A 16,013-nucleotide genomic window follows, 5' to 3' on the forward strand; every position below is an offset into this window, starting at 1 on the left:
ATTTAAGTTTGTTTTTAAAAAATATTTTCAATTTCAAAAATTATTTTCTACTCTAGTAAAAATAAAAGATATTTCTCAAAAATATTTTTCATTCATAAATCAAACACTAAAAATCTTTTCCAGAAAATATTTTCTACTCACCAGTCAAACATGAGAAAATAAGTCAAAAATCTACTTGTTTTCCAAAAAAACATTTTCTAGGAAAACATTTTCCATGAAAAACATTTTCCTTCATACCAAACACACCCAAAATATATTTTATATTAACAATATATAATTTTCACATAATATATAAATGTGTCATTCAATTTGGCTTCAGCCAGTATCTATGTCCTCCATTTTTGAGTGTGCACGAATAGACACTTAAATTTGTATGAAATTGAACAAATAGACACATTCATCTTACGCGACGTCCTACATAGCAATTTTATTTCCTACGTGGCGTCCTATGTTTATTATGTCACGTAGGACGTGCATATCTACTTGTTCCATTTTATACAAGTTTAAGTGTCTACTTGTGCACACTCAAAGTTGGAGATATATATATAATTAGTTGAAGTCAAATTAAAGGGCATATTTATGTATTATGCCTATAATTTTATATCTTGAAACAGGTTTTTACAAATATATGTTAATAATTGTAAAATGTGGCTATTTTTTTTTTTATATTTTATATGCATTAGAGTTGTATGGGAAAAATTAATGTAAACATGTGGTCGCACTGAATGAGAATGTATGACATTAAAACAATGCTAATGACAAGCTAAGTAAATTATTTGGAGGCAAATCAGTTTATCGACTAGTCATTTTCATCGTGACCACCGAACTTCTGACAATGAAGAAAGGGACTCGTGACCTGAAGAGATGTTGGAAGAAAGAGGGGACTCGTGGACCGAAGTCTTGTTAGAAGAAAGAAAGTAAGGACACATCATCTAAGTCCATACAGGATCCCGCAAATCGTGACGGATTTACAATTGGTGCGTGTAACAATATGCCCAAATGAAGCATTTCTATTGGATTACGTACTATAGGGCTCGAGCAGGGCAATTTCAGTGGTTGATGTATTTTATTTGTTGTCTATGAATAACTGAGTTAGTCACTTGTAAAGGATCACATTTTTGACAATACAAGGTTTTCCGTCTATATTTGCACTCTAAGTTTTCTCTCATTAGTTACTCGTTTAAGGCATATCATTTAAGAACATTTATACTAGATTTCTCAGTTTCAGAACTAACAAGGTCATCACCAGAATCATAAACAATAATCCGTGTAAATATTAGCGGAGAATGAGGACTAGTAGATGTGGAGATCGATGATAAATTTGAATGATTATTTCATTTTAAAGATTATCTGGGTTATTACCATTTTTTGTGTTGATACCTTTTTCAAATAATGATTATAATATATTTCCCTATATTATTGGTGATTTATTTTAATTTATTTGGAGAATTATTAAAAAATTACTTTTACTTATTTTCTTAGTAATAAAATTATAAAATTGAAGATAATATACACCACTTAGATTCATAAAAATTACGTTCTATATTTTGGGACTGACACTTTTATGCCTCGACTCACGCTCCCACTTTTTAAAACACTGGCTCCTTGGTAAGAAGTAGTGGTGGTGGAATCTTTAAGGGAAGAGTTAATGAAGCCTAAGGGAATTGCACGCCCGCATGGATCAGATCCTAGGGGCACCTCAGCTCTTGAAAGACCAAATTCAAATAAATACATCTAGTTGTCTTGCAAAGACAGCGCGGTATCAAAGCCTATTCCAAAGAGGCTTAATATTTGTATCGAATAAAATTAAACTTAAATTAATCTAGCTAGAGAGAGGAGGGAGGAAGGATATATGACTGAAATTAAAATTCAATAACATCTCAAATCTTACGAATATAAAATTATTGATTGAACAATAATAGTATAATTTTTTTTCAATAAAATAGATAACTTCAACACATCAATAAAACAAACAACATGATAATAAAAATACGAAATAGAAAACATTAAATAAATATGAAATTAAAATTGACTCAACAAGAAAAATACAAAATGCTTAAACATAATTAATTTTTGAGATGCTCATCCTTCTTCTCTCCAATATTGTTGTCACCTTTTATTGGCTCATCTTGTTCATGTAGTTGTTTCTTTCGCTCGTCAACTTTAGTCTTTTTAAGAGCAACTAGATTTATCAGACCTTTAAGTTCTTCAACATCGAGTTCATAAAAGCTCTTTCCCTCAACAACTTCATTAAACAATAACTCTGTTTTTTTCTCCTTATTATTTTGTTCCATTTTTGTAATGTTTTCTTCTTGGGCCTTCATCATTTTGTCAAGATTGGATTCATGTGTAACTAGATTAGGCATCCTTAGGAACTCAGGAAAACTTAAATACTTCTCAAATCTTTCCTTAACTTGAGTTTCAGTTGGCCATAAAATAACTTCTCCCGGACAAAAAATAATTAGCCCAAGTGGTATATCACACAAAATTGACAATTCTTGTGCTTTCTTAGACAAATTTGCTATTTTTTTATAAAGGGAATTTTTTGTATTACTATCATCACTTAATTCCCTATCGCTCTCATGCTCCGTATTAGACATATTTTGTATACACTCAATAAAAAAATGAACACTTTATTTGGGTGAGAAGAGACTATGATTGAGCAAGTAAAATGAAGAATATATTTTTTATATATATAGACGTCTAAGAATGTTATTACCATATAATTAAGTATATTCTTAAAATACTAGGAAATCATTTATAGTTTTGAAAAACGTATTCCATGAAGCAGATTTGGTTCCAAGAGAATTCTTCATGTATTTTCTTATAATGTTAAATTTTTAATTGTGATTTTGAAAAGTATAATTAATAAAGCAGATTTGGTTCCAAGTGAATTCTTTATAAATTTTCTTAAAATGTTAAAAATTTAACTATGATTTTGAAAAACATAATTCATGAATTATTATTTTTAAAAGCTAAAAGTCCAGGTGTAATTTTGAAAATAATAATCAATAAGTTGATTTGGTTCCAAGTGAATTCTTCATGCTTTTTCTTAAAATGTTGAAAGTACAATTGTGATTATGGAAAGTATAATCCATGAAGCAGATTTGGTTTTATGTTGATTTGGTTCCAAGCGAATTCTTCATGTTTTTTCTTTAAATGTTAAAAGTACAATTGTGATTATGGAAAGTATAATCCACAAAGCAGATTTGGTTTTAAATTGATTTGGTTCCAAGTGAATTCTTTATGTTTTTTCTTAAAATGTTAAAAGTACAGTTGTGATTAGGGGTGTTCACGGTTTGGAAAACCGATCCAAACCGAAAAACCAAACCAAACCGATAAAATAAAACTGTTTTTTTTTTGTTTGGTTTGGTTTGGTTTTAGATTTTTGAAAACCGATAGTATTTGGTTTGGTTATGGTTTTATTTGAAAAAAACTGAAGAAATAACCGAACCGAACTAATGAATTATATACATATATTTTATTAATATACATACTTAATATATTATTTTTATAAACAATTTTAAAGATCTTATACATATTTTCATTAAAATTTCTTTATAATTTAATAATTGAAAGCAAAAATGCCCAAGATGAAACATTTATCTTATTGATTTCATGTATATGAGTGTCTATATCAATTCTTTGCGGGACTGAAAATGTTATTATCTCTTCCTTCTAGGCCAATATAGTGAATTTTAAAGTTTTATTGGTAGTAAATTTAGTGATTGAAAGTTTAGTAATTTAAGTCATTCTAACTATTTTTCGTTTTGAATGGATTGTTGTCACTTTTTTCACATTTTAAATGAATTGTTTCTTTTATTTTTGTGTATGGTTAATAACCGAATAACCGAACCAAACCAAACCAAACCGAAACGGATAATCACCAAACCGATAAATGTATATTATATTTAGTTTGGTTTGGTTTTGATAATTTTAAAACCGATTAAGTTGGTTTAGTTTTGGTTTTGACCGATAATCGATCCAAACCAACCTGTGATCACCCCTAGTTGTGATTATGAAAAGTATAATCCATGAAACATATTTGGTTTTAAGTGAATTCTTCATGTATTTTCTTAAAATGCTAAAAATTCAATTGTAATTTTAGAAAGATCAAATTACGATCTTACCCTTCCTTAAAGTCTTGTCTCTGAATAATTCTAATTGTTCAAATGTGAAATCATATATGTGTGTACGAGTCTTTTAAGTATGTACCCATATTGATAAACTTCTATCCCAACCCAAAAGTCAACCTCCACCCTTAAGGTCAAAATTTTAGTTTTATTTTAAAATCAGTTCACCCACGGTACAAGGCTCTCAAATCTCAAATTTCTTATTAAAAATTTGAGTTTGAAACAACCTCCAAATCAAAGAATAATGATTTCTAAAGCTAAAAAATCTCCCTCAATTTCTACTTTTAAAATACGATAGAAAAGTAAATAATTAGTGAAACAGCGAAAAATATATCAAAGTCAAAGTTAAAATCTTACCCCCGAGCCAAATCATGAAGTTTCCTTAAAATTGTCCAAAACTGAAGTCCAATACTCAAAATATGCTTAAAATGAAAAAACAAATTAAAAAATATAAATTGATTGTCAGGTATTACCGAAAATGTGGTACAACAAACATGGGACAAATACTAAAGATATAATGTTTGACTACAAAGAAACACACCAAAAATAGAGTAAAGACACCACAAACGCAACATTAGCTGCCCCGACCACTACTAAAAAATTGCTAAAAAACGACGGAACTAAAAGCGACGGACGGCGTCGCTCCAAAAAGAGATGCCATTAGCGACGCTGTTCGTCGCTTTTTAATTAAAATAATTTTTTTAATTTTTTTTAAAAAGCGACGGACGACATTGCTTAGTCCGTCGCTTTTTTTCGCGGATTTTTGCGCCAAATATATATAATGAATAATAATTATTTTATATAGATATCGACGCAGTCTGTCACTTTTTATTAAAAATAATTATTTATTAATTTTAAAAAAGTCACGCCGTCTGTCGCTTTTTATTAATTTTAATTGTTTAATTATTTTTTAAATAAGCGACGGACAACATCTTTATGTCCGTCGCTTCTTGGTCAAAATAGCTAGTCAAATATTTTAAGAAAGCGACGGACAGTGTCTCTTAGTCCGTCGGTTTTTGGTCAAAATGTTGGTCAAACATTTTTTTTAAAAAAGCGACGGACATACAGACGTTGTCCGTCGCTTTCTCTAAAATATCTGCACTAGCAAACGCGATTTTTGCCATTTCTCCATCTCTCTTCCTCTCTCTCGACGCCGACGCCGACAAAGTGATGCCGACGCCGACGCACTGCCCTTCTCCTTTAATTCAAAGTTAAGGTTTCATAATATTATTTTTAATTTCTTTCAATCTGAGTATTGAATTTGTTAATTAGTGTATTGAATTAGTTTTTTTATTGATTGTTAGTTAGTAAGTGAATGATTTAGGATTTTTGATTGTTAGTTTGAATAAGGGATTAATAGATTGTTAGTTTGTGTTTGTTGATTGTGAATTGAAAATTTTAATGTTAGGGTTAGTTTGAATTAGGGTATCTTAGGATTTATTTGAATTTCGGTATTTTTTGAGTTAATTAGTTTGATTTTGGAATTGTAAGATTAGTTTGAATTAGGGTATTTAAGGAGTTGTTTGAATTTGGGTATTATATGAGTTAGTTTGAATTATTATTGAGATTTTAGGACTAATAGTTTGAATTTGGGATTAGGAATAGCTAGCTAGTTTGAATTTAGGATTTTAGCACTAGTTAGATTTTGGGNAGTTTGAATTTGGAATTTTTGGGATTTGAATTACAACTTAATTAGAACTTATAATTAATTATAACTTGAATTTACTATAAATTGAACTTAATTAGGAATATGAACTTGAAATGTTGTTGACTTTAATTTATTAGAACTTGGATTTTATTTGAACTTAATTAGAATTTTGTAGTACTTGAAAATCTTATTGACCTTAATTAATTTGAACTTAATATAAATTAATTAGAACTATATTAAACTTAATTTATTTATAATAACTTGAAAACTTAATTAGGAATTAATATAAACTTAATTTTGATCAACTAATTAACTAGAGCTTGAACTTAATTTGAACTTAATTAATTAGTATTGATTAATTAATTAAGCTTTAACTTTGTAGATCATGAACTAATTGAACTTAATTAGACCAAACAAAGCATATTTTGAAGTTGAACTTAGACTTAAACTTGACTTGAACTTAGAATTTGAACTTGAACTTAGAATTTGAACTTGAACTTAGAACTTGAACTTGAAACTAGAATTTGAACTTGAACTTAGAACTTGAAATTAGAACTTGAACTTAAACTTAGAACGTGAACTTAGAATTTGAAGTTGAACTTAGACTTGAACTTGAAATTAGAACTTGAACTTGGAACTAATTAGCTTGAATATATAACTAATTAAGTTTAGAAATTAGATATGAACTTGAATTGAAAACTTGAACTTAATAAAACTTGAATATATATATATATATATATATAAAACTAATATTCTTGGATTTGAAGTTTATATTTAACTAATTTTAGAACTTTCATATGAACTTGAACTTGAATATAGCCAATTCATGGATTATAAGTTTATACATAATTAAGTTTAGAAATTACATATGAATTAACTTGAATTTAGAACTTGAACTAATTGAATTTAGAACTTGAAGGTTATATATAACTAGTTGAATTTGTGATTTTACGACTAGTTTGAATTTGAAATTATAACTTGAATTTACTATAAATTGAACTTAATTAGGAATATGAACTTGAAATGTTGTTGACTTTAATTTATTAGAACTTAATTTTTATTCTTATTAGAACATGGATTTTATTTGAACTTGATTAGAATTTTGTAGTACTTGAAAATCTTATTGACCTTAATTAATTTGAACTTAATATAAATTAATTAGAACTATATTAAACTTAATTAATTTATAATAACTTGAAAACTTAATTAGGAATTAATATAAACTTAATTTTGATAAGCTAATTAACTAGAACTTGAACTTAAAATTAGAACTTCAACTTAGAATTTGAATTTGAACTTAGAACTTGAACTTGAAATTAGAATTTGAACTTGAACTTAGAACTTGAACTTGAACTAGAAATTAGAACTTGAACTTGAACTTATACTTTGAAGTTGAACTTAGACTTGAACTTGAAATTAGAACTTGAACTTGGAACTAATTAGCTTGAATATATAACTAATTAAGTTTAGAAATTAGATATATATGAACTTGAATTGAAAACTTGAACTTATTAAAACTTGAATATATATATATATATATATATAATTAATATTGTTGCATTTGAAGTTTATATTTAACTAATTTTAGAACTTTTCGTGCTAGGCAACTGAGGAAGCTCAACATCTAAAAAAGTTGATACAAGACTATATTGCTTCTTTCATCAAAGTAGGAGATAAGGTTGGTGCTTCTAAATTTCTAAAGTTCAAGTACAATTGTTTTCAATAATGTGTTGTGTCCATCGATCTAGTATTGATACTTAGCCTTAATTTTGTGATAATTTTTTTGTGTCCATCGAATGTTTGTTAAGCATAAGTACCAACACTAGTTGATCCTATTGATGACAAAATTGATTTTCTTGCAAGATCGATTTGTATCCATCTAGTGTTGACACTTAGCTTTAAAAAGTTGTTAAAGTTAAAAAGTTGTTAAGTTGTTTATATAAGTTAAATTAAATAATATGATTTAGTTGGTGGATTGAGTTGTTGTATTAAGTCAAAACTAAACTAGTTAAAGTTGTTAAGTTGTTTAAATAAGTTAAAATAAATAATGTGGTTAAGTCAATACTAAACTAGTTTTAGGACTACTACTAGTTTGAATTTGAGATTTTAAGTAATTATTATAAATATATATTAACTATGAATTAATGTAGTAAAAATATTATTAAATTTTATTTATAATATAATTGAATATTTATATTTTTTGTAGATGGATCATCATTTGTGGATGTATAATATGCATTATGAAACTGATGTTGGTTTGAAACGTGAGCTTATTGACGGTGTTAGAAATTTTATTGAACATACAGTGACACTCGACATTTTCAAGAATAATGAATTGGTTAGGTGTCCTTGTAGTGCATGTAAGTGCTTAAATTTTTTTAAACCAACTACAATTATGGTTTCATTTGTATCGTAATGGATTTAAGCCTAGATATTTTATATGGATTGATCATGGAGAAAGTGATGGATTGGATGATAAGTTTTATAATTCTATGCCTGTGGATGTATATAATATGGTTGCACCACATGGCCAAATTAGGGTTGAACAGGTTAGGATTGAACATGATAGGGTTCATGAAATGATCAATGATGCATTCGGGGTCCAAGGTGGGATGGAACCAGAACAATATTTTGATGAAGCTCCTAATGAAGAAGCAAGACGCTTTTATGATCAATTAAAAGAGTCTAGTCGTCCACTATGTGAAGGGAGTCCGCATTTGCCTTGTCAGTTGCGGTTAGATTAATGAATATTAAATCAGATTGGAATGTTCCTAATGTGGCCATGAACTCAATGGTTGATCTTTTGGGTGAACTAGTTAATCCGGAGTTTAACATACCAAAGAACTTCTATCAGGCAAAGCGTTTGGTGTCCAAGTTAGGATTGACGTATGATAGAATTCATTGTTGTGTTAATGACTGCATGTTGTTTTACAAGACTGATAGTGAATTAGAAAATTGTAAGTTTTGTGGACATGCTCGTTATAAGAGGACTCCGATTGGAAATATGGTCCCAGTTCAGGCGATGCATTATCTACCTCTCATTCCTAGGTTAAAGAGGTTGTATGCATCGATGAGGTCTGCCCTACATATGAGATGGCATCGTGAATATGGAAGGCCGCCGGGTGTCTTGTATCATCCATCTGATGGTGAAACATGAAAGCATTTTGATAATGTATATCCTGATTTTACTAGTGAACCAAGAAATGTTAGATTGAGATTGTGTTCAGATGGCTTCACACCATTCTCTAATAATTCTTTGCCTTATTCATGTTGGCAGGTATTTCTTATTTTGTATAATCTTCCTCCTGAAATGTGCATGATCAGTCTCTACATCTTTCTAAGTTGTGTTATTCCAAGTCCCCGTAATCTAAAAAGTTTGATTGATGTCTATCTACAACCATTGATAGATGAGCTCAAACAATTGTGGTTTGAAGGCATTTTGACTTATGATATATCAACTAAGCAGAATTTCGTTATGCGTGCTTCTTTAATGTGGACTATTAATGATTTTCCTGCATACAAGATGTTGTCTGGTTGGATGACAGCTGGAAAGCTAGCATGTCCGTATTGCATGGAAAATAGTAAGGCATTCACTTTAAAGCATGACAGAAAAAATACATGGTTTAATTGTCATCGCCAGTTCTTGCCAATGGACCATGAGGTTAGAAAGATGAAAAAATGCATTTAGGAAAAATAAGGTTGAAAGTGACCCCCACCTCCATTACTCACAGGGCATCAAATTTGGGAGAGAGTTTCTCAATTACCTAAAGTTACAGAAGCTTCACTTCTTGGATATGGTGTTGAACATAATTGGACCAAACAAAGCATATTTTGGGAGTTGCCGTATTGAAAGGACAATCTGCTACGACATAATCTAGATGTGATGCACATTGAAAAAAATTACTTTGACAATTTGTTTAACACAGTAATGTATGTTAAGGGTAAGACAAAAGACAATCAAAAAGCTAGAATGGACATAAAGGAATATTGTAGGAGAAAAGATTTATGGCTACAGGAATTACAGAATGGTAAAATAGTTAAGCCCAAAGCCAACTTTTCATTCACATTGGATGAGAAACGTGAAATTATTGAGTGGGTTAAAAATTTGAGGATGTCGGAGGGCTATGCTTTGAATTTAGGAAAGCGGGAAGGTATGAATGAAGGAAAATTGATAGGTATGAAAAGTCATGATTGTCATGTGTTGATGGAAACTTTAATTCCTAACGCTTTTAGCCATCTACCCGAAAGAATATGGAAACCAATCACAGAGATAAGTCTTTTTTTAAAGATTTGTGTTCTGAAAAGTTGTTGGAGAGTAGTTAAGACATGATGAAGGAAAATATTCTTGTTACTACTACTAAGTTGGAGAAGATATTTCCATGTGGTTTCTTTGATGTGATGGAGCATCTTCCAATTCACCTTGTACAAGAGGCCTGCCTCGGAGGTCCGGTTCAAACAAGATGGATGTATCCATTTGAAATATTTATTAAGTTATATATATATTCGCCAAGTCTTTTATATATTAACATATATATACATATATACATGCAGAAAAATTGGCAGTTTGAAGCAAACAATTAAGCAAAGGGGAAGGATCGAAGGATTATTTGTTCAAGGTCATATTGGGAGAGAAACTAGTGATTTTTATTCTTATTACTTTGTTGATGATGTGTCATGTAGGAAAAACAGGCCCAATCACAATGATGAAGGCGGTATTGATCCTTTATTTCCATCTGTATCAATTTTTAATCAAAATGGTCGAGGATCTAAAATGCGTGGAAAGCGAGGCTTCACTGATATGAAAATGCAATCAGCTGTGACACATATTTTGCTTAATTGTCTAGAGATTCAACCATATGTCAAGTAAGTGTTAAAAATATGTTATTAAATTACATACTAATAAGTGATCATTAACTAACGAAATACTTGAATGTAAAATGATCAGCTTGTTCGTAAACACGTGGGATAATGAAGCCATCTATACATAATTTTCTAAATGGTTGAGGAACTATGTAAGTGTGCAATCACTAAGTATTTAATAATATATTCATGTTATACTAAATTATATTACTTGAAATAACAATCACGTATGTTTACGATGAATACTCAAGTGTCCAACATTTGCAATTAGTGAAAGAAGTAGCACTTGGACCTGAATCTCAAGTACTGACAATGAATAAGTATTGTGTAAATGGTTTTACGTTTCAAACCGAAGAAGTTTCTAGGAACAAGAAAAAAAATATTAGTGGTGTCTACATACAAAGTGATGTTGATGGTACTGGTCAAACTATTGAATATTATAGTGTCATTCAAAAGATTATTAAAGTGAGGTATTCAGGTTGTCCTAAGAAGAAGATTGTATTGTTTCGGTGTGAGTGGTTTGACCCAATCACATAGAGGCACAAAAGTGGACCATCAATATAATATAATTGAAGTTAAGCACACCAGAAAATACAGAAGTTATGATCCTTTTATTATTGCACAAAATGCTAAACAAATGTATTACGCTCCATATCCATTGCGTAGAGACAAAGCTGATTGGTGGGTTGTTATAAAAAGTAAGCCTGTGGGAAGAATTGAAATTGACAATGTCTTAGATGTGTTGTATCAAAATGATGTTGTAATTGTTCAACAACAAGTTGATGTTGGATTGGAAACCACACTACAACATTCTTAACACATATTAGAAGAAGTATCTGATGATGAGCTACTGAATGTTGAGGAAGAAATATCCAAGAATGAGGAAAATGAATCATTTGATGACGAAGAATGGGACGATAATGAAAATGAAACAACCGAGGAGGAAGAATGGGAGAATGATGGAATTGAAACAAGCAAGGAGGAATAGTGTAGAATGAAAGCTAGCTAGTATATATATGTAAGTGCATTTTGCTAATTTTATTTAACTATGATTTTTATATATATTATACATGTAATTTGCATACAGATGCCATCAGGCGGTGACAGTGATAGACATCGCGAGCATCTTGGAGTTAGCAAGACTAAACAGGCTAAGAAGAAGAAGTCTAGGAGACCCATATATGCTGAGGATATCGCAGGATCTATTTCTTCTGTGCCAGAGCGCATCAACCATGATACTCATTTATTTATTGTTCCATTTGGTACGGCGGATCCTCGACAATATTATTCTAATTACCGTCGACCAGTCGGTGCTTCATATACTTCACAGGCATTACCTTCCCGACGCTAGGAAGACCTACCTTTACAGGATATTCGTCGAGCACGATTCTTATCGGCAGGTACTCTATCTCCCATAGGTACATCTCCTCAGTTATCTTACATGAGGATTGAAAATTCTAGTAGCGAGCAGTCAGATGTTATGGCCTGTACGCCTCCATTGAGTTAGCATTTTGTGCATCCTGATGTATCACCCTCGTCTACATCTACACCTAGTGCTACACCAGATGATACGATGCCTGCTTTAGCTCCTGGCAAGAAGGACAGACTTGGTAGAGTCATGATTGAGCCAATGGATCATCGTAAGTTTGTTTTGTTATCTATTTGTTAGTTTATTTATTTATTTCTTATACTTTAATATATTATTCATAAACTAACATATTTATTATGTATTTTGCAGGTGGAATTCTGCAAAGGATGTTGCCCGGGCTTTAACAGACTGTGTTAGAAGACTCTATACACAGGCTTATCACTCTTGGAGCGAGATTCAAAACAGTATACGGTAGGTGATATTTAATAACTTTAAGGTATATATTTTTTAGTTAAGTTTGGTATACTTTACTTTTTTTACTATCGATCTAATTAACGTTATTCAATTTTTTTCAAACTATGTTTACTTGGAAGTTGAGGTACAATTTGGTCATTGAGACAACATTTGAGAGAAAGGCATCTGCCAGACTGTCTAGCTGGCTAAAAAAAGTTCGGGTTAGTGGTGAACGTCCCGGTTGGATGTTGCCTCATGTTTTTGATGAATTGGGTCAGTATTGGAACACAGACAAGTTTAAGACAACATCAGATCAAGCCAAAAAGGCTAGAGGCAGTCTTAAAGGTGGTAGTTGCACACCGAAGATGCAAAGACGGTTGAAACAATTGCACGAGAGATGGTAAGTTCTAATTCAAACTTTTAAATAAATAATTAATTGATTCATATTTATCGTTATAAATTTCAATTTTTATTTATAGAAAAAATAATTAGGACACACTCCCATTGAACCGGAGGTTTTCAAGAAGACTTATGTCAGGAAGAAAGAAAATGAGTCGGATCCGGATGTGTGTGTGTAGGAAAGGGTCGAACGAACTTTTGTAAGTTATTTAATATGAATAATATATATTAATAGTTAATGTATTTATGATATGTATATATATTGATGTCAATTTTTATATTTAATATGCAGAATGACTTTCATCAGTACGTCACTGAGAATCTAGATAGTTCAGTCCAATTGACACCTTAACTTTCCACCCAGATTTGGAAAGAAAGAGTTGTAGGGGGGACACACAAGGGTAGAGTCAATGGTCTAGGCTCTCAAAACAATGTAAGACGACTCCAGTCAGGCTTAGAAGATATTAGATTGTCACGTTAAGCCGAGGCACTTGACGGTGTTCAAATTGCTGCTATGTTGGATCAAATAACTAAACTTACAGCGGCACTAGCAGAGTCAGAGCGGAGAAGAGTAGCTGAATAAGAAAGCATGAGTGAGTCCGTTCAGCAAATCAAAGAACAAGTGATGAACCTCGCTCGTCGACCTACGACTTCGGCCCCCGATGACACCGACGACGAGAGTGATGAGGATGATTATGTAGCTCCCACTCCCTAGTTTAGATCTCTGGACATTTATGAACTTTTTGAAATTTTGAAATGAAATTTGAAAGACTTTATAAGTCTTTAATTTGTGATTTAGATACTTTTAAATGTTATTTTAAGTTTGTTGTTTTATGTTTTGTTTATATTGTTTATAATTGTGTGTGTTTGATTGGGCTGAATAGTGTAGAATTGAATTGAATTGCATTTGCAGGTGGGCAGCAGAAATTGCCAATTTTTTCTGTCAAAAATAGTGCAGGAAAAGCGACGGACAGCGTGGTTTTGTCCATCGCTTTTTTGGGTTTTATTTTTTTTAATATCATAGAAAAGCGATTGACAGCGTGGTTTTGTCCGTCACTTTTCAGGATTTTTCAAAAATAAAATTTTCAAACAAGCGACGGAGAGGGTTCTTTTGTACTTCGCTTTTCTGGAATTTTCAAAAATAAAATTTCCAGAAAATAAACGGACTGCGTCCTTTTGTCCGTCACTTTTCTGGAATTTTTAAAAACAAAATTTCAAGAAAAGCGACGGACTGCGTCACATTTTAGAAAAAAAATTAAAATTAAAATAAAGCGACGGAGTCCGTCACTTTTGTTAAAAAAAATTTGAAAAGCGTCGAGCTAAAAAGCGATGGAGGTGACTGCGTCGCTTTTCCATCAATTTTGACCAAAAAATGATGCAGTCTGTCGATTTTGGCCATCATTTTTTGACAGTTTTTTAGTAGTGGACTCCATTTACAAAAAAACAACTTTATAACTGCAACAGCGGTAAAAACACCATAATATGGTGAGACCAGAAATTCAACAATGCCCAAAATATTTTCAAACTTGGAAGTTGGAATCAACACTCAGAATTCATCAGAAATGTTACAACCCGAGCCTACTCCCAAAACGTGATCGACACTCGAGAACCCTTGATGGTCCCCAAACGAACTCTCATCCTAGCTGACTACAAGCGAAATATTAACTCAAGCATACACAAACATCAAACTGAAAGAAATGTTTAACAACAGTTTACTGAATCTCATAACTCTCTAAATATATTGAGTAAAAACATAAGGTTTAAATAAAACATCTGAAATTGAATACTGAAGGACTGATCAAGACTATCTATCTATGAAGCATCTACTGTATAAAGATAGGTGTAGAGACAAGACCCACAACACCTTAAAACTCTACTACTAGCAAATCCTAAAATGGGAGTCTTCTGAGAGCTAGGAGGCCTCACCAAAACTGACGAGTATATGATGTGATCTCAACAGAATGTCTGTTGATGATTGGATCTACTAAAAACCTTCTTGAGGAAGCTGAGGAGTCGCCCGTCTTGCGGTACGATCCTATCTACGTTGGTGGCGTAGGTTATGGAGTTTGAATTATCTGAACTCTTACCTTAAATAGGTGCTCAATACAACCTCCCAAAATATAATTGAATGCTCATGTAAAAGTACTCTCTAGGTTGAGATAATTTCTCAAAAGGCCTCTTTAAGAGGTAACTAAAGTTGTACTGAATCAGTCTGAAATACTCTGAAAACTCTTTATACTTTTCTTAAAATAGTACTCTATTTTCAATATGAAAAATCAACTTTCTTTAAGGGGTAACTGAACTTCTCTTTATCTAACTGAAATACTTTTAAAAACTATTTATGCTCTTCCTATAATAGTAGTTTTTTCTCAATGTGAAAATAGTACTTTTGGAACCATTTGTGTTCCCTTTAAAACTCTTCTCAAAAGATACTTTAAGATACTCTTGAACTCACTTTAAAATTCCAAAATCAATGCATGAAAATAAAGGCACAAAGTCGTTTTTAAATTTCTAAAACCAAACCAAACCAAACAAAAAAAAAATCGTCGGTTTGGTTAAGTTTTTCTAGTTCTTTTTGGTTTGAAAGTAATAATTTTTTTGATGACATACATATCTCGATAGACATAAACTATTACATGAACAATCCACATGAAAGTTATTATCAGTTCAATTAAGTAATTAAGCAATAATATAGTTATTATTTCATGAACAAAGTGATTCAATTAAGAGAAAATGTGACTATCTTATGTAAGGTAGGATAGGCAAAGACTAAAGTAATAGATTTTGGTGGACTTGGACTTAGTATTGTAATAGTTAGGCTAAAATTTTAGTGTTGGGCTTGAGAAAATTGTAAAGTTAAATACTTAAGTTAATTAAAATTTAACAAAATATTTATATTTTATATATGAATAATATATAAATAATTATAAAATTTATATATCTAATTTATCGGTTCGGTTCGATTATTTTTGCTATTGGTTTTTAGTAAAATAAAAACCAAACTAAATAGTATCGGTTATCAAAATTTAAAATCAAACCTAACAAAACCAAACCAAACCAAATATCAGTTTTTTAAATTGGTTTAGTTCGGATTGCGGTTTGATTTTATTTTTTAACCATTACCATGAATAACCCTAATTATAGGCACCCA

At 31.0% G+C, this 16,013-nt stretch overlaps 1 protein-coding gene across 1 annotated transcript; it reads right to left on the reverse strand.

The window, feature by feature from the left end:
* Window positions 1-2,066: 2,066 nt before the first annotated feature.
* On the reverse strand, window positions 2,067-2,600 carry LOC125858784 (agamous-like MADS-box protein AGL92). The gene has a single exon (XM_049538584.1). It carries the CDS (start codon window positions 2,598-2,600, stop codon window positions 2,067-2,069), a length of 534 nt encoding a protein of 177 aa, XP_049394541.1.
* Window positions 2,601-16,013: the final 13,413 nt, after the last annotated feature.

The sequence above is a fragment of the Solanum stenotomum genome, chromosome 3, assembly GCF_019186545.1.
Source record: "Solanum stenotomum isolate F172 chromosome 3, ASM1918654v1, whole genome shotgun sequence".
NCBI lineage: Eukaryota > Viridiplantae > Streptophyta > Magnoliopsida > Solanales > Solanaceae > Solanum > Solanum stenotomum.

Bases quoted from the DNA above. Each gene is read 5' to 3' on its own strand.
- LOC125858784 (XM_049538584.1), bottom strand. From the start codon at position 2,600: ATGTCTAATACGGAGCATGAGAGCGATAGGGAATTAAGTGATGATAGT.